At 35.4% G+C, this 25226-nt stretch overlaps 4 protein-coding genes across 9 annotated transcripts; 2 read left to right on the top strand and 2 right to left on the bottom strand.

Moving 5' to 3' along the window:
* Positions 1 to 35: 35 nt before the first annotated feature.
* On the bottom strand, positions 36 to 6447 carry msmp2 (microseminoprotein, prostate associated 2). 2 transcript variants are annotated; one of them, XM_089122861.1, is made up of 5 exons: positions 6358 to 6447; positions 2122 to 2182; positions 1138 to 1248; positions 894 to 1002; positions 36 to 802 (listed from the first exon to the last, which is right to left on the bottom strand). In XM_089122861.1, the coding sequence occupies exons 1-5, from the start codon at positions 6385 to 6387 to the stop codon at positions 625 to 627; spliced, it is 489 nt and encodes a 162-aa protein (XP_088978987.1). In that variant the 5' UTR covers positions 6388 to 6447; the 3' UTR covers positions 36 to 624. The 2 variants fall into 2 exon arrangements, with proteins under 2 accessions (XP_088978987.1, XP_039534888.1); XM_039678954.2 differs by lacking the exon at positions 6358 to 6447 and having other exon boundaries at positions 2122 to 2581.
* pla2g4c (phospholipase A2, group IVC (cytosolic, calcium-independent)) lies at positions 4476 to 11822 on the top strand. Of its 5 annotated transcripts, none has more exons than XM_089122857.1 (6): positions 4476 to 4853; positions 5896 to 5921; positions 6067 to 6181; positions 6397 to 6539; positions 6617 to 6818; positions 8126 to 8851. In XM_089122857.1, exons 1-6 carry the CDS (start codon positions 4833 to 4835, stop codon positions 8237 to 8239), a joined length of 621 nt encoding a protein of 206 aa, XP_088978983.1. In that variant the 5' UTR covers positions 4476 to 4832; the 3' UTR covers positions 8240 to 8851. The 5 variants fall into 5 exon arrangements, with proteins under 5 accessions (XP_088978983.1, XP_088978986.1, XP_088978982.1 ...); XM_089122858.1 differs by lacking the exon at positions 4476 to 4853 and adding an exon at positions 5148 to 5748; XM_089122860.1 differs by lacking the exons at positions 5896 to 5921; positions 8126 to 8851 and adding an exon at positions 10384 to 11822.
* On the bottom strand, positions 8975 to 13543 carry LOC120483746 (uncharacterized). Its single transcript, XM_039678953.2, has 5 exons — positions 13455 to 13543; positions 12056 to 12562; positions 10189 to 10243; positions 9494 to 9626; positions 8975 to 9361 (listed from the first exon to the last, which is right to left on the bottom strand). The coding sequence occupies exons 2-5, from the start codon at positions 12359 to 12361 to the stop codon at positions 9295 to 9297; spliced, it is 561 nt and encodes a 186-aa protein (XP_039534887.2). The 5' UTR covers positions 12362 to 12562; positions 13455 to 13543; the 3' UTR covers positions 8975 to 9294.
* Positions 13544 to 23116: 9573 nt separating this feature from the next.
* Positions 23117 to 24405, top strand: ecm1a (extracellular matrix protein 1a). The gene is made up of 3 exons (XM_039678540.2): positions 23117 to 23315; positions 23600 to 23859; positions 23952 to 24405. Exons 1-3 carry the CDS (start codon positions 23255 to 23257, stop codon positions 24153 to 24155), a joined length of 525 nt encoding a protein of 174 aa, XP_039534474.2. The 5' UTR covers positions 23117 to 23254; the 3' UTR covers positions 24156 to 24405.
* The last annotated feature ends 821 nt before the right edge of the window (positions 24406 to 25226 follow it).

The following is a 25226-nucleotide window of genomic DNA, read 5'->3' as shown; positions in this document are numbered from 1 at the left end:
TTTTAGAAAACAAAGACTAAATGCTCACAAACAGTCACTGATATTTATTTAGAGATGGACATCAGTTTGTCTGGAAAAATTCTAGTTTGACCTTTTAATTTTCAGTTATGACAAACATACAAGGATTTAAAACTTATTTCAGATGAACATTTTGATAAATATTTAACATAGCATACTTAAGACCCCACTGTATGTGAATTGAGTAGTTTAATAGTTTTAAATAATAGTCAAATTGTGTATATGTCATGAAAATACAGTACTGGTAAAATTTTTGGGCAGTAAAACAATACTTTTTTGTTTTTAAATCGATTTAAAATAAATTATTTTGACCATTGTAATAAAAAAAATCCTTACTTTTTTAGTTATTCTCAAATAACCTTTAAACATAAGAATTGTTTAATCAGCACATTGGAATGCTATCTGAAGGATCACGTGACACTAAAGTAATGCTTAAAATTCAGCTTTGCGTCACAGGAATAAATTACATTTTAATATATATAAAAATGGGCAAAAGGGTGTATGTGTACTTGTATGTGAATGACCTCCTCACAAAGACAGATGTAATATGTGTGCGTTAACTTGTATATAAATAATATTTTGCGTTTGTGAATTCAGTTATTCAGTCTAGTAGAGTGGGTCGTTCTCTGATTTCCACAGCAGCCCATCTGATGCTGGCAAGCGGTTCTTCCTCCCAAATAGACAGGGAAGTTTATGGTTGGCCTTCATCACCACAGCAACTGTGCAGGAATTTGGTTTTCTAACGGCCTCGCACCAGGGCGGGTAATCGACTGGCTGCTTTCCACTAGAGGACAGCAAACAACAATGAGCTTCCATGTCAGCTACATATATAGAGGGCTGTTGTAGTCATGCAAGATGCGCTTTTGAGAACTTACTGTTCACAGCAGCCCACTCCAAAAGGCTGGAAACACACACACTGGAAACATTCGTCATTTATCCAGGACTCCCCGATGTCAAAAACACGGTCATTGTGTTCACAGCTGGCTGCAGTGAAAGAGTGACTTTTACCACTTTAAGTGACAGATCATTTGATGTAGCCTACAACTATTTTTTACCGTATTTCTTTTCCAAGATATGCGTTTATCTGAACCCTTTCCTTTAATGTTTAGTCTAGTTTACCTTTTGCATTGAAGTAGCATTCACCTCCGCCGGATAGTCCACGACAGAGCTGGAGGACGTTAACCATGCAAAACACAGCTAGCAAAACGTTCATCTCGCTTGTCTGCATGTCTTGAAGGGAAAAATGGAGGGTCAATGAGCAATTGGACATTAATTCTCAAAACTGAATGATAAGATTCAGATTCTGTGAGCTACTAGTGATATTGTTGTATTTACAAGCATTTAGATTCAATTAAGCAAAAACTAGCCATTTTCTATTCCACTAATATTAAAAAAAGGATACTGTAAGAACCCCACAGGGAGTGTTTGTAACACTCTTGAAAAATGCTTTTATGAAAAAAATAGTGTTGCTTGTAGGGAAAAAAATACTTTTAGCTCTGATATTGTTTGTGATCTAATTGAGCATAAGCAGAATGTACCATTACAGGTTTTCCTTTGTCCATTATCAGAATGTCATATCAGATTATTATTATTGAATGCTGGATAAAAATAGAATATTACAAAATGTTTACAATTTATCTGAAAGCGAGAAAGGGGATTGTCTAAAATTCCTCAGAAATATTGCAATATTAAATCGTATCTTATTCTCTTTTCTTATCTATTTTCCCCAATTTTGCAGAATATTTTCATAAAATGTGTCATATAGCTGTGTATATTGCCAATTTATAATAAAGACTGCTTGCTGAAGCATTATTTATTGTGTTGTCTTTTATTATTAGTTTTTTTCCCCTGCATTTAATGCATAGTAATTGAATCTTCTTTATTTTCATCAAGTGGGTTTTATTTTTAATCTTTTGTTATATTGATTATTTTACTTTAGTTTTTATTTGAAGCACATGGTGCTTGTTGTAATGCTTTATTATTGTAAAAACTTTGAACTACATTCCTTGCTATTATTATTTCTTCACATATTATCTTAATAATGACTTCTTAAAAGTTGATTAGTCCTTTAGCATTACATTTTTAAAGCGACCAGTTTCTTACCTTTTAAGATGTGTAGGTGTTCCCGTCCTCTGTCCTGGTCTGGTGTGTTCTTGTGTTCTCCCTGATGCTCAGAGTCACACACACACAGCTTTATATACCTGCATCTCTCTCCTCGCATCTTCACCTCTCCCCCCACTCTGTCATTTATGTTTATCCTCACTCTATTCTATCTCTCTTTTCTTTCTTTCTGTGCACACAGAATGTTTTACTGCTGATAAGAGGGATGAGCCTAAATCGCCTAAAGGACTTTTATCATTTAAAGTTTACTTGAATTATATTTTTATATTATATGTGACCCTGGATCACAAAACCAGTCACAAGTAGCACGGGTATATTTGTGGCAATAGCCAACAATACACAGTATGGATCAAAATTATTGTAAGCTTTTCATAATTTTTCTTTTATGCCAAAAATCATTAGGATATTAAGTAAAGATCATGTTCCATGAAGATATTTTGTAAATTTACTAGTGTAAATATATATATATATATATATATTCAATGCAGCACACTGTAAAAAAAAATATTGTTTAACTTAAAATGAAATGGAAAAATTGAGTTAATACAATGAATGAGATTGATCTAATCATCAGAAAGATAGGAGGAGATTTAAAGGAGATTTTCTCAATGTTTCAATGATTTTTTTGCATCCTCAGAATCCAGATTTTCAAATAGTTGCATCTTAGCCAAATATTCTTCTATCCTAACAAACTATACATCGATGGAAAACTTTTTATTTATTTATTTCCATTTCTATTTTTTATTTTATTTTCGTAATTTCCCAAAATGTACCCATGTGACTGGTCCTGGGTCACATATTATATATATTATTATATTATTTTTACAACCACAATTGGCACAAAAAAAGAATAAATTATGAATTATCTTTTATTAAGTTATATTACAACCCCAATCAATTTAGCATTCAATCAATACATTGTATGTTTGTAATAATATAAGATTATACAAAATGTAATAAACTATGAATAATGTTTTTATTTTCCAGTTCTTTTATATTATGTTATATTATATTATATATTTTTTTTCAAACACAATTGGCAAAAAAATGGAGAATAAACTAGCTTCTACACTAATTTAAGTCTTGTTTCTATTATTGCACTAATTACAGTACATTTCTTTTTTAGTTATTTATTGCTTATTTTCAATGGTTACATAATTGTAACAATACAAGACAGGTGTCTGCTTCTGGTTTGTAGTTAGCTCATACTTTGCCCTTTCAAAGGTCAAAGGTCACATTATAACTTTTAGAAGCTGATGATATTCGACTTCACATCGGAGAGGTCACCCATGCAACATATTGTTTTATATTATCAGGGTTGACGTCACAGACACAAAGTATGTGTGTGTGTAAACAACATCTTTACACACAGTATTGTCTCTGCATGCACACACAGATAAAACTTCCCGTTGTGTGTTACACATGACATGCACACACAGGCAAATATGCCAGCGGAATTAATATATGACATCACTGATGCTCTTGCATCCTTTGTGTCTCTGAGTCGATGTATTTTGTTGTCCGTCATTAGTGATTATGGAAATTTATAACAGTCTTTCTGCATGTGTATTGTTGTAGCATTGAGATACCGATAAACTCATTCGTTCAGGGGGAAAACAAAGTGTAAAGAGATGTTTGGGAAGACAAGATTGTGTTTGTCTAATTGTCTTTTATTGTCTTTTTTTGTCTTGATCTTTGCAGCACTGCTAATGCAAACACACCTGCTGCACATTATTGTCATACACACACACACACACACACATTGGGTTTCCATGTTTAATGGGGACTTTCCATAAACAACAATACCGTACTGTATAATCTATCCCCTATGCCAACTTTCTGCATTTTCTTTTCACATTTTCAAGAAAAAAAAAAAAAAATTCTAATTATTTATAAGCTGTCTTGATCCCAAATGTCCCCACAAGGTAAAAAATGACTGGTATTGTGGGGACTCGCACCACAAACACTTTATGCAAATCATAAGTAGGCTATGACATAACAATCTTAGTGTACACTGATTTGTTTGTCAAACAGAACCTAAAAGGGGTGATTTATATTTTGTAACTATCGTTCAAAGTCTCTTGTTCTGGATTTATTTGATCAAAAATACAGAAGCAGTAGTAATATTGTGAAATATTTCTTCTTATAAATGTCTTTACACTCACTTTTGATCAATTGAACGCGTTCTTGCTAAATAAATGTATTAATTCCCTTTAAAAACTCCAGAATTTTGGACTAAATAAAATATGGAATATTATGAAATATCAAGTCAGATTCAAATTTTAATGTTCTATTCTGTTCTATTGTAGGCTACCATATCAACAAACATGGTGCCATATGTAATAATTGAGGTAAAAATATCCAAAAAATGAGCTACACGCATCAAAAGAATGAGAAGAAATAAGTGCAATGATGTAATTAAAAAACTGACAAGTTATAGTGCTGCCGAGATATAAACCTAAATTAGCATGCTAAATGACTAGCCCCGGCCCGGCAGGTGTCGTAATACCAGTTCCGGCCATGGGAGGCGGTATGCGGCCGGGCAACATTACCACCAGCCAAACTGCAGTACACGAGTGAGTCGCGCTCGCGCCGGCTTGTGTGTACTTGAACCTGATGTCAGTCGTGTGGAAATACAGCCCATTACTACATTTCAGTTCAGGGAAGAGTTCAAAAAATGATTGGTTGACATTATGCATGAGGAATACATTTTGGTAAGTTGTAGCATACTGTATCTTTCAACAGTGTTCGGGTTCTTTTTCCATTAGTTAGTAGAGATGATCGGTTCACGTGCGCTAGGGATCTGTGGTGTAACATGTACAAGCGCCAAAACGGTATTTATTGTTTGAATTGCATAATAAAATTGACAGAATCTGAGAGCTTAACTAACCTGCTTGCTAAGTGTTAATTGCATGTGTCTCACGGTGAATTCGTGAGAGCTGGAAGCTCTGAATTTCGCTAGGTTGATCAACATCAGCGAATGCTGTCTGTCAAATTAATTTAAACTAACAATAAAAGTGTAATATGAACAAAACGAATACCGTAAACTTAAAATAATAGCCTGCAGGCTTTTATTTTCCCATATCGTCGAAATGCAACAGCTTGTTTTTGAGACAGGCGTCTATGAGTCGGTCTTCATCATTTAGTGTTGAGATGTTGTTCATTTAGTCTCTGATCTCTAAAAATCTCCAAATGCTCCACGTGAAACTGCGGTCATCCGACCTTTTACTATCGTGTCAAATGATTTGAATAATATGCGGAGAAAGAGAGCAAAACAGCGCTCGTTTGTGTTGTTTGAAGGCGTGAGTGAGTGCGTGCGGCCGCGGCACAACACATTTTCTGGAGGTATACTGCCCCCATCTGTTATGGAATATGGAATATTTTTTGATTTTTAGTTCCAGATGGCACCAAATACTTGAGTACAAGTCTTGCCCAGACTTGACAGAAAATATTGTAATGGGGCAACTTGGCAAAGCTAAGTCAGCTCTGAAATTCTTGGTCTAAACCACATCTCATATTTCCTCTTCACATCACATGCTCTCGATAAAAAGTTTCCGTAGTGTTTAGCTTCAGCCCTTACGTAGCCTACTTCAGCCCCTGGCAGCAAAGGTAAGTCTCTTTAGAGCAGATTTTTTAAAAGAAACTGTTGCATTAAATGAATTTTATGAGACTGGAAATTGAATGCAATTTAGCAATACACGATAGTCACGATACAATCAAACCTAAATCAGTTAAAAATGAATTTCCTTTTTACAGATGTCTGAGGGAAATCAAAGCGAATGGTAATCCTCCTGCATACATTTCTGATCTAATTTGTGCTCCTTTTACAACATGCAGTGTCACAAGACAACGATAATTCAAATTTAAGTTAAGAGTTTCTCTATTACTTGTTGGAATTGTTTTGAAACCTTAATGGGTTTTCTACAGCGATTGCAAAGTGAGAATCGGTCATTCGCTGAACGAGGCTGAAATAAACCATGTGACTAGCAGGAGAGAATCAGCGGTGGAGTGTCTTAAAAGACACGGCATACAGTGTAGCCCGGTAATATTCTGGTTTTATTCTGAGCTTTTAAACGAACCTGAATGATTTTTATAAAACATCATGTTAAACAAATACAGAAATAGTTCTGTTTGGGGAAATTACTTACTTGGAAAGGTTTGTGGTCATCTACAACGACAAACTCACTGAATTCCTTAAAAAAAGGCATATTTACATACCGGTAGTTGCTTAATGAGTGTTAACTGCATTCTTTACAGGAGCATCTGCCCAAAATCGCTGTGTTGGGTTCAGGAGGAAGTGAAAGAGCGATGGTGGCTTTGCTGGGATCACTGGTCGCTCTGTTTCAAGATGATCTGTTGGACTGCGTGCTGTATCTTGCTGGGCTCTCTGGATCTACCTGGTAAATGAGCAAATACATGCACTCAAATTCAAATAATCAGAATATTAACAAATTACGAAACTTTTCTTCTTCATAAGGTGCATGGCATCTTTATACAAAGTACCAAATTGGTCCAGCGAGCTAAATATAGTGAAGGATGACATCAAACAGAGACTTCTAAAGGGTGAGGTCAGATTGAAGGACAAATTGTCGACACTCAAGAAATACTACAGACAAAAAGACAATTTCAGTCTGACAGATATCTGGGCAGTGCTGTTTATTAGCAAGATTGTGAAAGAGGTAAGAGAAAGGGATATCATGTTTAATGCAATCATTTAGCACATTTGCACAATTTGATAATATTCTGCATTTTAAAGAGTGGGTTTATTGTTTATTCTACTGATAATATTTACCAGATAATATTTTATAATATGGGTCTTTAGACATTAAAAATTTGTATTAATTTGTCATTGGCATAATGGAACACTGTATATACCTTGTATTGTCCAGTGGATTTTCATTTACAATTCTTCCAGATTATATTCTGTAGCTCATCACAAAGCTTCTAATTTATGAGAGACAGAAACTTAGAGTCTTTCTTATCCATAACATCCACTGATAAAAAGGGCAAAAGTAACAAAACACATTACTTTCAACTTTCAATAAAAAAGTTGTACGTAATATATCAGTGGCCAGCCATTTTGCCATGGTGTCCAGGGAGCGATTTGGGATTAGGAGCCTTGCTCGAGGGCACTTCAGTCATTTCCTGCCGATTTTGAGATTTGAGCCCGCAACCTTTGTGTAAAAGTCCAATATTTTTTTGGAAAGGCGCCATTCACATAAAGCGCCTAAAAACGCATAGAAAAAGTACTCGGTTACCTAATGGAACCTTGGTTCTCTCTAGAAGAGGGAACGAGTATTGCGTAAGTTTAGCTTACGCTAATTAAGGGAAAGATTCGTCTTCTCAAGATATTGAAGTCAAAAAATTATCCTTAATTTTGTATTCATGGTCAACGCAGTGCAGCACCTAGCAAACTTAGAGTGGGCATTCTAGCACGCTCATTGGCTGCTCTGCAGGAACTGCACAGCCTACCAGCGAGCCAGGTGTGACGTCACGCGTCCTAGCCCGCCAAAATGGGCGTGGCTTAGTGTATATAAGCAGGACTCGGAGGCTGTTTTTCTGGTTTTCATCAACTCAAGCGAAATAGCACTGTGGCGCGAGCATGGCAGGTTACACAATACTCGTTCCCTCTTCTAGAGAGAACCGAGGTTACATTAGGCATGCACAGAGAAGTCAAAATTAAACATGATTTAATGACTCGTAAATGTAAGTACACAGTTGATGGCCTAAGACACGAAACAAGCGGTTTGTGTTAGAAAAAGAACAGTATTTATATCGTTTTTAGCTGTTGTAACCACAGCCACGTGCAAGTGATCTAAGGGCGCAGGCGCTTTGTGGCTGTGGTTACAAGAGGTAAAAACTATATAATACTGTTCGATTTCTAACACAAACCGCTTGTTTTGTGTCTTAGGCCATCAATGTGTACTTACATTTACGAGTCATAGAATCATGTTTAATCTGGACTTCTCTGTGCATGCTCTTTGAGGTGGACCCCATAGACCTCCATTATATGACTGACAGACAAGAACGGTTTGACCTAAAAATACCAAAATTGAAAATACTGCGGAAACAAAGACACCTACATCTTGGATGCCCTTGAGGTAAGCTAAAACATATCAAAAATTAATTTCAAAGTGAACTATCCCTTTAAGAGAAGCTTCCGGTTTATTTTTCTGCTGATATGAAAAATTGGGTACATTTAGCAATTTATCGTGTGAATTATGTATTTGACGTATATTACCATATTAAGAAGAACTATATGCTTTTCTCCATGGACTTTCTATGATGTTCAGAGTGTTACTAAAGATGCTGATTATTATTACGGTCATTTAGTCTGACTCTGACATGGTGAAAGAGAACATGGTTTGTGTAACATTAACAACACATTATTAACTATTTGATAACTTAGTCAAGCCAAATGATCATTATAGTAATTGCCATTATGTGTTCGACATTGTAGAGACACATTACCATTCTTTCTGATCCATCGACTACAGTAGACAAGCCCGTATAAGTGACGGGGCTCATTTGCGCTTTTGCTATGAAACCTGAAGCGACAATGCGTCTTCAGCCTAATGAAAGAACATACTATTCTGTAACCACATTGTTACTCGTTATCATTTTTTTTTTTCACTTGTCCTTCAGTTCCTCATCTGCATTTGTGTGAAATTATCACAGATTAGTGCATCAGAATCAAACAAGAATATTAGGAATTGCTGTTGTTTTATATTAGTTGAGTTTTTTATTATTATAATCAATTAAGTACATCATTTGTGATGCTATACTTTGTATAAAATAGGGTTTTGGATATGGGAATAAGTGATGAGTGCAGAAGTAGAATTCTTAAGAAATAGATATTTTTTATTTTACTAATCTCATTTTCAAAGTAGAAACATGTAAAAATACAAACTGAGCAAAATTTGTAAGATACCCTAAATCCAATAAAACCCGCAATAAAACTGACCCAAAAAGTAGTCTTCAGTTGTTTTCTGTATAGAGAAGTGTCCATATTACAAATTTGATTTAGCAGATGCTTTTAATCAAAGCAGTTCGGCAATAATGTAACAACCATCCACAGAGATGCTATGTTTAGTTTCTAGGCGGAATGTATAAATCCATCATTTTAAAGCTGTTGAATGGTTGACTCTGCTCTGATTAGACTTTTCCAAGAGGCAAGACTGCATCATTGACTGCTGTCTTTTGAATTTGAGGGCAAAGATCCCTGTAAAAAAAAAAAAAAAAAGACAGATATAAAGATAAATTAACTCTGACCGCAAGATTAATTTACATATCCTGGTGACTATGAATTAATCCATCGCTGTAATCAGAAAGAATCATTTCTTCAAAAACTCACTTTAAGGTAGGATCCTTCTCAAGGTCCTGTGAAGAAATCTTTGCATGGGCACAGACTGGACTGTGCTCCTGGATCTGCTGTTTAAGGCGATTCATTTCTTCACTCCATTTTGTCTTTTCGCCAAGAAAATTACCTGAATAAGAGCAAGAGAGAGAATAATCGACACCTCTTTTGTTTGTTTTTATATGTTTGCTTTATGGGAGGTTAAGGATGGTGCACTAGGGTACAAGACTTCCATGAGACCACAAGGGGGTGCTAGTGGGTCAGTAAAAATAAAAGAATTTACACTGTTTAACATAATATAAGCTAATTATAAAAACATTTGCTGAAGTTGATATTGTTTCATATTGATATTGATATTTTTGATGTTTCGTTCTTTACTTTATATGTTTTTTTTAATTATTTAATTAATATAAATTATTAAATTACAATAATTATAATTTATTGTACATGATAATTATATAACATTTAAATGATGTTATATATACACACAAACTAACATTATTAATATATCATTAATTTAATAGAAATACTTTATAATTATTTAATTTTAGAAAGATGTTAACATCATTCAGAATAATTTTCTCACACATTATAAATATATATATAATATAACACAATATAATAATATAAATACAGCTGCCTTTAAAATTCAGTTTATATCATTGTTGTGGGTCCTTGCATATTACACTTACCATCAGTGTCACTCTTCTCTTTCTCCACGGCTGCAACATCATTATTCAACCCTGCCTATGAAACACACAACATAGAGGAAGATGTTTTTTTGCATTTGTTACATAAAACACCCCATCAGCCTGATAAGTTTCTTTAGCATTACCTAAAGTAGATACCAAAATAACTTTCTTTTTAAACTACTCTCTTTTTTAAAGGTGCAGTAAGCAATTTCTGAGGAAAGTGGATCCCACAACACACTTGTAGCCAATCAGCAGTAGGGGGCGTGTCCACTCATGATGGGGAGAGAGTGAGCAAGAGAGGTAAATTTGAATAAAACAGTAGAAAGAAAGATGGCTGAGAGACATTACAAAAGAGAAAAGATCAGAATACCACTGGAAAAAGAAGGGTTATGATAAGGCAAGAGCTTTAGGAACTGTGTTAATATTAGAAAAGCTTTCCAGCGCTGGAGAGACCTAAGGCCTGAAAACAGACGCAGAGGTTGCGGTTTTTTCTGCTCCACACGTGAGTAACTAGCCCGACGTCGTCATACTCAGATTCTAGTCAGAATGTGAGTCTGATACTGCTTCATTCATTGGGCTGTGATTATGGGGCTTTTCAACCAAACTAGGACAAAAAATGCCTCTGCACTCAATTGGATAGACTGAATCCTGTGGTAAGGATGGCAAAAACATCTTTCCAATCGACAAATGCCTTGATCACGGTTCTCTGTTCCTCTTATAAAATGAATGCGCGGTTTACAACTTCTATAACAGACGCGATGGCTAAATCTACACATCTAAATTCTCCAGCGGCAGCCATTATTCATTTCCATTCAACAGATTCAACCCAAGCGTTCTTTGGTGACGTGGATGATTACGTTACGGTTGATCATCTGTTGAATCATGGTGCAAAACACACCCTGACCATTTGATTGGTCCGAACAGCTTTGGTTCGGGCATACTTGCTTCACAATGGATCAAGTCCAGACTCCAGACTGAACTTACATTCTTCAAATGTTGTGGGCGGGGCTAAGTTCGGCTCGCATCCAGGCTAGTGAGTAGCGTTAGTTTTGCTATGTTTCACAGAACATGCTGTTGTAATGTTATAATAACAGGACAGTTTTGAGCGTCATTGTTTGTCTGGAGCTGCTGGCGACTGACAAACACATGCTTGTATATGCCCTACTGTATGCTCATTTTTGTTTTATTATTTAAACTTTATTTTGCTTTGCCTCAGCTATGATAAAGAGACATCCACTCTTTCATTGCGCATTGAAGCATTTTGAGGACATACCAATGAAGGGAGTGTATATTCTTTGTGTTGCATTTAAATAACAACCGTGTTTCTCTTACTACACCTTTTAACAACTGGTTCAAATTAAAGGTACGATGATGTTGATTAAACTTTTGTGGTTACTACCAGTTCAACAGTACAGGTGAGTTCTTGTTAGTTGTTAAACCTGCTCTATAGCTGGGTGTCAGTGCCTTGCCCAGCATATAATGTATAATTAATTAAGCAAATATTATACAATGTTATAACATTCAGATATATAACTTCAAATATTTGAACCAGGAAAACTAAAATTGACTGTACACTTTCCAGCCAGAAATGTAATCTTTTACCAAAATGTAATCAAAGTTACTAATAGGCTGTAACAGTGTATATGTGTATTGTAAATATTATTTTCACAAATTTTCCTTAGGAGATAATCTCTCTCTCTCTCTCTCTCTCTATTTTGTGAAATACTATTTAGTATTTAAATTTGTGAAAAACTCTCTCTCTGTCTATATATATATACTGTATATATATATATAGAGAGAGAGAGAGAGAGAGAGTATTTATGTATTCTCAATCTATATAAATAATATATTGATCGACATTACTCACCACTGAATCCTTGCACGCTGTAACCTCTTTGTTCATTACCTCGTTAGCAGAGGTTAATTTCCCGATTTCATCCGTAAGTTCCTTGATATTCTTCCCTGCGTTGTCAATATCCAACTCTGTCTTCTGAAGTTCTAAATAGTAATTTTCTAAACCCAGATTTGATTCTCTCAGCGCTGCCTCTACAGACTCTATTTCGTTTGCTAGCTCGTTTACCGACTGCCTTTTGATATGAATATATCCCAGCAAGGCCATGATCAAAACTATGGTTAAACACAGGATCAGGGGCAAGGATGACTTCTTCTCCATGGCTATATGTATGTCTAATAGATTTTTTTTAAACCAATAAATAGAGGTTGATAATGAGGTTTGATTATATATTTATATATATATATATATATATATATATATATATATATATATATATATATCAGTTATGTTAATATAATCCTTTAGATGTCTTCAGTCGAAGTAACATGCATGTATATGATGAATATGGCTGTTTGATCTCTAAAATAAAATACAGAGAAACAGAGAAAAAAAAATTACAAATACATTTTTAAAAACAATGATTTTACAGTTATAATGGCATTTAAAATAACAATTAATATTATACACTTTAAAAAATAATGAAGTTACACTCATAACAATGAGTCTTTTTTGACACCAACAATCAATTTACAGTCATAATTCACATTTACTAAAAATTATTTGAAAGATTTAAATATTCTCAGTCAAAGGTGAATTCAAGTGTGATGTGAGGTATGCCTATATAGACCATTTCACAAGATGTAAACAACACTGGTCCAGAAGCACTTCCTGTTTCAGTTTTTTAACACTATATAAAAGCTGGGATAAAATACAACCAACAGAACATTTGAAACTGAATCAAAAAGTTAAACAAACATCTTTAAGATGTTTTCTTTACATGTGAAATAAAGAAAACAGTTACAAACTGAAACAGGAGGACCAGTATTGTTTACATCTTGTGAAATGGTCTATACCTTACCATATTTTGTTTACAACTCTGCTGAAAAAAAAAAAAATGCTAAGACCAGCAATGAAGCTTATAGGCTGGCAGGCAGTAGATTTGCTAAACCTCTCCCAGACTTGCTAAACTTGCTAGTTTTTGCTGTCTAAGTTGGTCTTTAAGTAGCCAACCACAAATAAAACAGAAGACCAGCTACGCTATATGTTTCCTGCCATCTGGAGCACGCTCCATTCAAAACGTTTGAATGCAAAAACATTGAAATGCAGTCCTGGTGTGAGTTATTAACTTGTGGTAGTATAATATTTTGTGATTATTTGACATAGCCTACATTAGAAGCTTATTACATAGCTATTTCAGCTCTACAGGCTACAATAATCATAATGTCATTCAGATGAGTGGAATGAAACTCACCTTCGCCGAGAGCAGGACCACACACAGCAGGACGCACATAGAGTATCGTAAGGTTGGTTGGGAGTGGACAGATATTAAAATGGCGCTCACTGAATAAATACAATAAAGCGCTTTACAGTTAGGTAGCCTAAACCCACATAGTCAAGCGCTATGTAAATGCCGTATTCATTCATACATTCAAAAGAATCATAAACATAAAATACCAAGAGTCAAATAATATTATCTCGGACTGTACACTTATCTTACACTTATATCGCGATCTTTCCTTCCCTCTTAGTCATTCAGTTGTGAGTGACCAGTCGGACCAGTTAAGCAACAAATATGCTTTTATAGTTTTATATTTCTTGCAATGACAAAAGTGACCCATTTGTAAAATGAAATTGGTTTCTCACAACCAAAGCACTTTATTTGACAGTCCTGTTCATATGTACATACTATATTATAATTGCAATACGTTAACTTATATAGCCTATTACCCATAGACAAGTAGGCTATGCTGTAACATGTAATTGCATACTGTAAAATAAAGCGCATCTCTACTTTCCTAATAAAATATATAATTGCATAATGTGTTGTTTTTTTACATTCTGAAAATTAAAAAGCACATAGTAAAGCCTACACGTTTTTTATTGTAGTTTTCTGTTCATTCATATACGTTTCTAAATCCTTTAAAAAAGCTTTGAGTATCAAGGAAGTATCAAGTTTGTTTTGAGAGACCAGTCTAGCCTATCCTGCCTCCACCAATGGCGTGATTTGTGGGCGTGGCTATCTATGAATGTTTTTTTTTTTTTTTTTTTTTTTTGCAATTTCTTTTGGGTGGCGCCGCTGCAGAAATGAGGCTAGCTAACCAACCTGCTACAGTTTTTTTTTTTTACTTCAATTAAAATAAATGTTAATTCCGAAATAAACTGTAAAGTTGTGTAAAGTTAAAAATTAGGCCTATATATGATATTGTTGTGTCTTTTGCACCCTGATACGGTGTTATTAACCCTGATTCCTATATTTGTCAATGTTTCCATTCCTGAGGGACATAAACATTCTGGAACACAGTTCTGGTACCTGAATGCTCGGGCATTTTGTCTGTCGTAATATTCTAAGAAACACATCACATTCTTTGTTCTTCTCTTACCTGGTATGTAATGTACACTGTGCCACGCCCTTTTCTTTTCTTTTTACTGACATAATCACCTGCAGCCAAAATACATTTACTGAAAGGTTTGTGCGATAGTCTAGACTTCATTTAAAGAACAAGCTGCTTTCCAGCTGATAATCTAAGTGTGATCAACCTTTGAGAATGAACTTTCCTGTAAAGATGGAAAACTTCAATTGCTTTCTCTCTCATGTCATTCGTTAGTGTCTATTGCAATGTTATGGTAATTGTTTAATATCCATATAAAGTCAGTAAATAATAAGTATTTTGGGTAATCTGTTCCTAAAATGGCAGCAACAAGTACTTATTTCTAATTTCAGGCGACAGAGACTCTCCTGTAACAATGACGTTTACGTTCAACTGTCTGGAAATGTTCACCATAAAGCATAAAGGTTTACAATATTCCACTCTATCAGTTGCAGATGGCAGACATGATTATGGAGTACCAAACCTGCAGAAATTAAATAAATACATATTCATAAATAAATGTAATAATAACAAAATAAATAAAGGACTACATTTATTGATGAAACAAATATAGTTCATTGTTATTTTTGTATTACTTGTATTAAATTTATTTTTGTATTACTTTTCCCCTTCATTTATTGTTATTATTATATATTGTTTAATGTATTTCTATACTTTTAAAAAAAAATTCCTACATTCATTTATTTCCAAATGAATTGTTTTTTACAGATTCACATTATGGCGAATAATTTTGTAGCAAGTGTCCAGGTTTTTTAATATTAAAGAAATATTGAAGTCTTTATTTCTGAGGTGAAATCAAGTGTTCCTGATTTAATAGCACATTGGTGTTAAACACAGAAATGAAATAATGATTATCATGATCCATAGATTAAAATATCACTGTTAAAGATCTCATTCCAAAACAATTGAGAAAAACAAAATATGGTTTCTTCTGGAAACTACAGTGCAGAAAAAAGAGGCGTTAAACAAACCGATGTACAACCTAACCCAAAAGTCCAGCACCTCATTGCAGTACACAAGATCCAGGGGGCGGAGTTGGATCCAGATCAAAGGGGTGGAGATGGGTAGGGTTAGGGGTGTGGTTAGGGATCAGGGGGTGGAGATGGGAATGTTTATTTGTAGGTGGGAGGAGTTGGATCCCCCTGGATTTCGTGTTCTGCAGTGAAAGTCACAATATTGCACCACTAGATGGGCACATGAATCCCACCACCCATCTTGTGGGATCATATAATGCTCGTTCTGTGTGCAGAGTCATTAAAAGGTTAACCGCCTCTTTTTTCGGCACTGTAGTTTTCAGAAGAAACCATATTTTGTTTTCCTCAATTGTTCCACAATAAAATTGGAGGTAAAAAGTGAAATAAGAATAGCCTATATATAATATAAATATAATGTTTATATAGGCCTAATTTAAAATATAGTCAGTACTTGATATTTATATATTATTTTCTATATATCTATATTCAGTGTATTTTATCTGATTTATTTATTTTACAATCTATCAAACAGCCAATTAGGTACATTAAAAGGCATGTTCTAAACAGATATTCAACTTAATTAACAAGAAAGATATTTGAATATCTATAAAAGGCCTATAATATAATGAAACCTTTGAATGTTTTCAATACAATTTAGTACTGTAAAGAATTAGAATGAGGTTCATTTCTGTAACCTCCTCAGAACTCCATGTTAAAATATATGCATATTCCTTAGTCACTTAACTATTGTCATTTAAAGGGATACTCCACTTTTTTTGGAAATAGACTCATTCTACCTCTCCCCCAGAGTTAAACCAAGTCAATGAGACCAGAAACTGTCTGGTTACTGATATTCTTCTAAATATCATAAAATCGGTTGAATGGATTTGAAAACGGTAAAACCAAACTGTTTAACTCTGGGGGAGTGGTAGAGCCTATTTCCAAAAAAAGTGGAGTATATCTTTAACTTAGGCCTAAAATATTTAGCCAACAGAGCTAATTTAATTTGAATTTGTTTTCAGTCTAGGTTAATAGGAAGATATTTATTGTTTGGATGCATGAGACAGCCATGAATTACTAAACTTTTTGTATTTAGTGTTATCCCAATCAGTATCCAGCATTTTTATTCGGAGAAACATAAATAAGCATGCACTGTGTTTTGGAATATGTGTATCACTGAAGATAACTCTAATGTGATTTTGTTTGGTTATGCTTCTATTTAGGTTTCCTACTGCTGATATGATTCATTTTGTGACAAGTTAACAACTAACAACTTTCTAATGGAAGCCCTGGTAATACCTCAGCAAAATCGAAGAACGAACGAACGACATTTTAAAGTTTTGTGTTTGTTTCCGGAGTTCGAAACAGTTTGCCAAAGTGAACTTTCTGGAAATGTTGGCTCTGGCATGTAAACACCTACCATTGGTCTGTGGCGATTGCGTAATAGGTGCTCTGAGGCTCCGCCTTCTTTGATTTGGAAATCTTGTAATGCAGCTTTGACTGTCGGGAAGAAGCCTGCTGCAGTTTTTGCTCGTTGTAGGTTCTGCAAAAGTATGCAACAAATCGGCTGCAAAGGACAAATGAGACACCCTTGTGGACTCGCGCATGCGGCGGCCATTGTAAGTCCACAAGACTGCAAGCTCACACAAGGGGTGCTTCTTAATCAGAAGGCTACGTCATAGGAAGGCTTCATATCTCGACTGCCATGTCAACAAGCTCCGTCAAAGGATGTCTGAAAGATGTCTGGAGGAAAGTTTGAAGGATCCTTGGAAGGCAGCCTTCATTTCACGTCCTTCATTCAGCTCATTTTGAAGGATGCATCGAGTGTATCCGTCACCTCCTTCAATAACACACAATCAAGAGTTCATTATGGCATGGATTTTGGAGATGAAGGCCTGATGCTTTCTATTGTTTTGTTGTGAATTAATCACATGATGCTGAACTGCGCGCAGTGTCAACCACTGGGAGACCACAGACAGTTGTCATTCCCTGTACTGCATTAATAAAAAGGCATGATATGAAGGGATACTTTATCACCCCATTCCAACCCCCCCAATCATCATGGTTTATATTTCCCCAAGACTAAGATATAAAAACACCAGGACTTTGTCAACACCGCAAAATATCTAATCCGTGTTCTGGCATGGATGTCAGGAATATTCTTGTAACATCTGTGAACTTTGATGAACTTTTGCTGCTCAGATTTGTACGTACTGTTCGTAACGTCACAATATTATTTGACCTTCCAGTCGTCAATCTACCTCTTTAAATAAGCACTGACAGTCCAACTTGGTATGGCTTGCAAAATGCATAAATATTCATTAATTAATCATAAATTGCAGCAATTCAGGAATATTGACTTGCTAGCAAATAGATGCACACATTTGTGGCTAACCCTAACCCATTAACCAACCAATGTCACTGCGTAAGAGACATTCTGACACAAAGGGTCTATTAAAAGGACGTATTCTTGCAAGAATAGGTTCAGTCTGACACACAGAAGTTACGCTGTGCATGAGAGTGACACAGCCCCAGGAACGCATGTGACAGCTTTTATACTCTTTTCAAGGTTGAAGGTTCTTCCTTATAAGTAGGCTCCAGATAAGGTCCATTCGGCTGTTCAGCTTCAAGGACAGAGCTGACACTGAAACAAACTGGCCAACTCTGACCGTCCTTAAGGTCAGAGATCCTGTCCCATAAATCCCCAAAAATCACTCACAAGCACATACACATTTACTCATTGAATAGGTTCAATAGAAGATTACAATTTCCACAACACTCCCAAGCAAGAGGAAGGCACATTTACCCTCCGATGCAACTGCAGCCATACTTCCCTTCAGCCAAGCCATCACTGGAAAGCCTCAATGCCGTGTGTCTACATGGAAATTGCCGTCCTAAATTTCCTACCAGCCCCATCTCATCTTCACATTACGGATATTTTTATCAAGCAGGAAATGCAGTAAAAGCGTAGTTCAGTGAGTGCTGCCAGAAAGGTGTGTTTTATGGATGGGAGCACCAAACAGGCGGTGAGTACAGACTGAGAACAGGTACTGTAGGCTATTTTCCATATTTTCATTGTTTTTGCAGTGGGAAACTGCTATGTTCCTTTTCTGTTTTGAGGAGAACTCCAGCATGACCATGGTCCATTAGTGCTGTAAGAAGCAGGGAGAAGAATGATGGAACTGCTTTGAAAGTCCTTCCAACCCTCTTCTACAATATCACCTGATAGGATTTTCAACTGGGACCCCAACACTTGTTAAAGGTCAAGATGCAAAATAATTATTTCTTATAAATTCTTATCATAACTGCCTTCTTTTTTCTTGAAGGAACGCTCTGATTTTTTGGACTTTAGCTTATTCAGCATATCCCCCAGAGTTGGATAAGTCCATACATACCTTTTTCATCTCTGTGCGTGCCGTAACTCTATCTGACGCACTCACCGCTAGCCTAGCTTAGCATAAAGACTGTATGTAAATGGCTACAACTAGCATAATCCATAAGAGACAAAATAATGCAAAATTTTTCCTATTTACATGTTGTGATTTGCATAGTCACAGAGTGTACAAAAAACAAGGTAATATGAGACACACTGCTACGGTGCGTCTCAGGTGCTGCGGTAATCACTCAGCCCAAGTAGCAGTGCTGCCTTCTGAGAATATAGTTCCTAATATTTATATGGTTAAAAGATGGCTGTGTTGCATATGACCTTGTGATTGTACACTTTGTGATTATACAAATCACAACATGTAAATAGGAAAATGTTTATGTTATTTTGTCACTTATTAGGATTGGTATGCTAGCTGTAGCCATTTACATCCAGTCTTTGTGCTAAGCTAGGCTAGTGGTGGGTGCGTCAAACAGAGTTACAGCACGCACAGAAATGAAAAAGGTATTTAAGGATTTATCTAACTCTGGGGGGATACAGTGAATAAGCTAAAGTTCAAAAAAGTCGGAGTTTTTCTTTAAAATATCAAAATATCAATATATAGAAAATTTTATATATATACTCTCATGTTATAATGACAAAGACACTGACAGGTTATGATGTATTGGTTTATTTCAAGGTGTCATTACCAAGACATTTCAAACAATGTCATATTTGCATTAAAAATGTCATAATCAAGCAAATGACACTTATAGACAGTTGTCATAAACATGCACGAAATCTCCTTCATAATCATGACGTCATGTGTCATAACATGATAATGAAGGTGTCATGTCAGTCTTATGCACAGTGTTACCAGCATTTCTTTCATATTTGTTCACAACTGTGAAATAATCAAATGGGATTTCACAAACTTGCACTGTTTCGGTACCGTCATTTCTTAGAACTCCCTGCTAAAATTGGTATTTTTCTTGCTTTGTTCAGCAGCCAGAAGTGGGATACATCAAGATATTTTATGTTTTTCTCAATGCAACTCCTCAAGCATGACATTTCACATTATTACCCGCAGAACTGACTGGTTTGCAGGTCATGGGAGTATTTCTCTCATGTACTTGAGCAATCCATTTTAATTAGAAAAAAAAAAGATAAGAAGATATTTCCGTGAATCATGATCTATTTTTGCCAATGAATTTATGCTTAGAAAAAGATTTCTGGTAGCTGACATGTTAAATTTATGTGCTGTTAACAGCTTAAATGTGCAAATATGTTTCACAAAGTCAGCCTCATAAATCCTCCCTATCCCGTTTCTCACTTAAAATACGGGAAACATGCTGAATCAAAATGTCAGATGGGGGTGACCCATTCCAAATGTTGTCCGATATATGGTGACTCAAGCACTGATGGACCAAAGAGTGCACATTTCGACATTTGCAGTAAAAACTTGAAGTATAAAATTCTCATAAAAAGTCCATTGGAAAAATATCAGTCCACACGCCATTCATATTTAATATGAGGGAAATAGACATGCATGCGTGACACAAAAAAATCTTTAACTTTTAGGTAGCTAAATATTTTTTTAGTAATTCTCTCAATTACACTAAGGTTATTTCATTGAAGGTAAATTGTAGCGGCCACACTGAGCTGTGCGTAACGCCCACAGATGTGAAGTGAACGAGACAGAGGCTGTCTGGTACTGTCTGAAAAGGTTAACTCTGTGGCGATGCATGTGAAAACAGATTTAAGTAATCATAAAGTCAATCAGGATACAAAACAGAGCCTACTATTAGCCTACACTAAAAAGGCCCACAGCCTAAATATGAGGAAACACAAAGGCCAAATTCCCTTTAACATCCGTCACAATGATTAAAACAAAATTATGTGCATCAAAAGATTGTTGAGCTTCTCAAACTATAAGTGCTGTAAGTAAATGGCTAAATCACTGGAGATAATTAAGAAGTTCCAATCAACCAAAGATGTTATGAATCTGCCTGGAAGACGATGTGATATTTTCACGGTGCAGGAGGAAAGTTCGAGTGGCCAAAGACTCTTCAAGGATCACAGATGGAGAATTGCAATTGAGTCTTGGGGTCAGAAAGCCTAAAAAAAGAAAGAAAAAAAAAAGAATCAAACAGCACCTACATTACCATATGATATTTGGGATTGGGAGGGTGTCAATAAAAACCTGTAGACTATAACTGTAGAATATTCAGTTGTCAGAAACGACTGGAACTTCAAAAGAGACCAGATTCTATGGTCAGATGAAACTAAAAAAAAGAACTTAATGGCAGCAAACCTTCCAGATGGGTGAAAAAGGGGATAAAAGGTATGCCCACGGTTAAATTTACTGCTGCATCTTTAATGTTGCATGTTTGCTGGAGGTCCTGGACATCTTGTTCAGATACATGGCATTGTGGATTCTACCAAATATCAACAGATAAGATTTCGATATATCTAAATATGTTTAGTGAAAGGTAAAACTTCTGAAATCTCTGTGTAAACAATGAGTGACGTTCACGCGCAAGCGATCACTTCTGGCGCATGTGCAGACCGAAGCGCCCGTGCCGTCAGATCAGTTGTACATGGCTGTGGTTACATGAGGTAAAAACAAAATAAATACTGTTCGTTTTCTCACACAAACCGCTCGTTTTGTGACTTAGGCCATCAATGTTTACGTTTACAAGTCATTTAATCATGTTTAATTTTGACTTCTCTGTGGATGCTCTTTGAGGTGAACCGAGGTAGGACCCTCTATACCTGCATTATATGATTGATAGACAACAACGGTTTGACCGAAAAATATCAAAATTGAAAACAATGTGGAAACAAAGACACCTACATCTTGGATGCCCTTGAGGTAAGATAAAACACATCAAAAAACTTAATTTCAAAGTGAACAATCCCTTTAAAGCCGCACTCCGCAGTCTTTCCTCTTTGTCGCCATCTATGTTTGAAATCTGCAATTGCAGTCATTCGCAAAATTATTAACTCTACGTGAGTTGTTGGACTCGGCACAGCACGGATGAACACAATGTTTGAGGAGAGTGTGCAGCTGTCAGTCACCGTGCCGGTGTGGATACTGGCATTCGCAATCACAGATTATTATTTTTGGAGATTTGACCAACATAATAATTTTCACCAGAAAATGTCATCTGAACAAGTAAGAAACATCCACTTTTTCTTTTTTCATCCACTTTCTGACATTTCAGTAAATCACGCAGATTAAATAAACAAAATCACTTACAGTATCATACGCAATCCTTGCAAAATATACTTTGTACTCAAATTGTTAATGATAACAACATCAGCAGTTAATATCCTTCCGATATGTATCCTTGTTTGCGCATGGGTTCGGTTGCCGTCCCTTTTTTTCTGTTGCCACTCCGAAGTCCGAACGAAGTCTTTTGCATTTTACACCGGATAAATCTGTTTTCACTGGTGATTGTCGTTTGAACCTTTCTCGATCCGCCATCAAATTGATGAGTTTAATTATATCAGGTGCTGCGAAAAGGCTATAAATCTCCTCCAGCATCCTAGCCTATAGCTGAGACTTCTTCTTTAAGTGTACCGATGTGATGTAATGACGCAAAGACATGCTTGAATATTCCGCAGAAATCCACCAGTACCACTGGAATTAAAAACATTATTAGTTTACATTACATTTACATTACAAGTTTACCGTTTTGAAACGAGCTACGGCAAGCAGATAGTTTTGAACACTGGGTAAATATGTATTTTGGATAATTGTTAACGACTGCAGTTTTAATAAAAGGGTGCCAATAATTATGGCCAACGTTCTTTGGAGAAAAACATTTATAATGAGATTTACCCCCTCTATTACTTTCAATAAAAGTTTATATTTTTGCGATTTTTTTTTAATGAAAGATCAGACGGATAAACAATGCAGATTTATGTTTACAGCAGCCATCTTTGATTATATTTACCTGGGTTGCCAATAATTTTGACCAAAACTGTTGAATTCACAAAATCTGTTGAATTAAAAAAAAATATTGAATTCACTAAGGCTTTAGTGAACTTAGCAGAACTAGCCATTCTTATCTTGACTACCCACTGCTTTGACTTTGAATTCATATTATGGGGGAGTTTAATTAAAGACAGATAACTGTTGGCCCTTATCTTCATCAAACTCTGCTGACCCATGCACCAACTTTGGCCCGCCTTTCATTCTCCTTCCAATGCCTTTAAAAGCCTTGCAATCTTTTAAAACTTCCATCAGACCTGAAGAAAACAGTGCACTTTTGCGAACTGAAAAGAAGGATATTTTTACTGCAGAAATTAACTAGTCATGTTTTGGAAAAGCACACTTGTTGTGACTACTTTGATTCTTCATCTAATTTCATTAGGAGGTAAGTGCCTCATCTACAAAACTTTATTCTATTTATTGTCTTCTTATTTATTGTCTTTCTTATTTAAAAAAAAAAGAAGAAGCCTTAAAAGTATCTTCTAAATAAATAAATGTAAATGTATGTATTTGTCTAATAGATATGTTTCATTCTCTAATATTATACTTTCTTATTAATACATTTAAGATGGATCTTGATGAAAAAAAGGTTACTTTTATGAATAATATTAATATCTTGTCCTTCATCAACTTCGGCTACTTGATTTTTTTGGTCCTTCTGCTATTTAGTGGGACAAAAATTTTACCCTGAGGTGCTGCTGGAATCAAACTTTCCTCCAGCCAGACCTTCGTTTTACAATCTCAAGGCAATCTGTCATTATGGCAATGGCCGCCCCAGATTCCCGGACTCCATTTTCCCTTCATCTGGTTATGCTTACGCTCGTCGTGCTGGAAATGCAGTAAACAGACTAGAGACATGGTTCAGTTGGTGCTGCTATAGAGGTTCAGCCCATGTAAATGAACAGACCCTTTGCTGTGCGAAACAGGCAGTGAGTACACAGAATGAGAAACATAATGTAACTTTACTATTTATATTTTGCTGAACAGAAAAATAATTGCGTTTCCCCCCTTGTTTTCGCAGTGGGAAACTGCTTTGTCCCAATTCTGTATTGAAGAGTACTCCACCATGACCTTGGTCCATGCGTGCTGTGAAAAGAAGAAAGAAGAAAGGTGGAACTGCTTTCAAAAAAAGGCTGCCAACCCCTTCTACCGACCCCTTTCTCGTTACAGGGCCCCCATGATATCATCTCAAGGGAGTTTCAGATGGGACCCCAACACCTGTTAAAGGTCAAGATGCTAAATGACAACCTGAGCATTTTTATTTGATTTAGCAGCACAAAACCTGTGTCAATAGAATCAGAATACAACATGAATTTCAAGTAAATTAAACATGCAATTTATTTATCTTCACATGTATTATTGTATACAGAAAACATGCTAAATACAACGTGCAGCAGCTTGCTGTCACTCAATGTATTCCCAAAGTTGTAAAAAGATTCAAATAAATCTGAAGCCTTTTCATTGTTTAACCTTGATTTTTCGCATAACTGTTGCTATCTCCATATCTTTCACATCTACATTTTTTTGTCTGTATGATAAATGTATTTGGGATCACAAATCATGAATGTATATCAGCTGCCATTCGATCTAATTTCTAAAGGAAAATTGTAAATGTTTGCAGTTTAGTGAAATATTATAGCCCATTTTAAAACAATAAACTTGTTTTTTTTTTAAGAAATAGTAACCTTTAATGGTTAGAATGGTGTTTCAGCATCTTGATAATTGGTCTATCCCTTATTTAGTGACATTATACGATAATAAATGTAGGGGTAAAATACCCAAACATGGAAATAATAATGTTAATACATTTCCCTAACCCTAATCCAGAATGTTAAAAAAAATCCTTATTGTTAGGCCTATACTTTATTAATAGGCAACATTAAAAACTTGAACTAAATTGAGCTGAATAATAACCATTGTCTGTGAGCTGCAACATTCACACCGTTATTTATCTGAATTGAATTCACATTTAATAAAATTGAGTCTTCCATAGAGCTTCTTTACTGCTAAAATTGAAGTCCAAAATAGGCTTTATATAGGCTTTTAAATAACGTTTTACGTTTTATATAGGCTATAAATGTCACCTTCAACTACTTCCATAAAAAATAGTCTTTTATGGCAAAGGCAAACTTCAGTGCATTTTCAGCTCTGTCAAAGCTTTATGCTGTAAGGTTGTAGGCCTATGTGATTTGTATTAGCATGTAATTTTTTGTGAACAATTTTTTTGTGCCTTTTTAAGCACATATTATTAAAGCAAAAAAAAAAAAGCAAAAAAGAAAAAGACACTCGACGCTGT

This window comes from Pimephales promelas, chromosome 18, assembly GCF_988280905.1.
Source record: "Pimephales promelas chromosome 18, fPimPro1.hap1.1, whole genome shotgun sequence".
Taxonomy (NCBI): Eukaryota; Metazoa; Chordata; class Actinopteri; order Cypriniformes; family Leuciscidae; genus Pimephales; species Pimephales promelas.
This window is presented reverse-complemented; position numbering and strand designations above follow the sequence as displayed.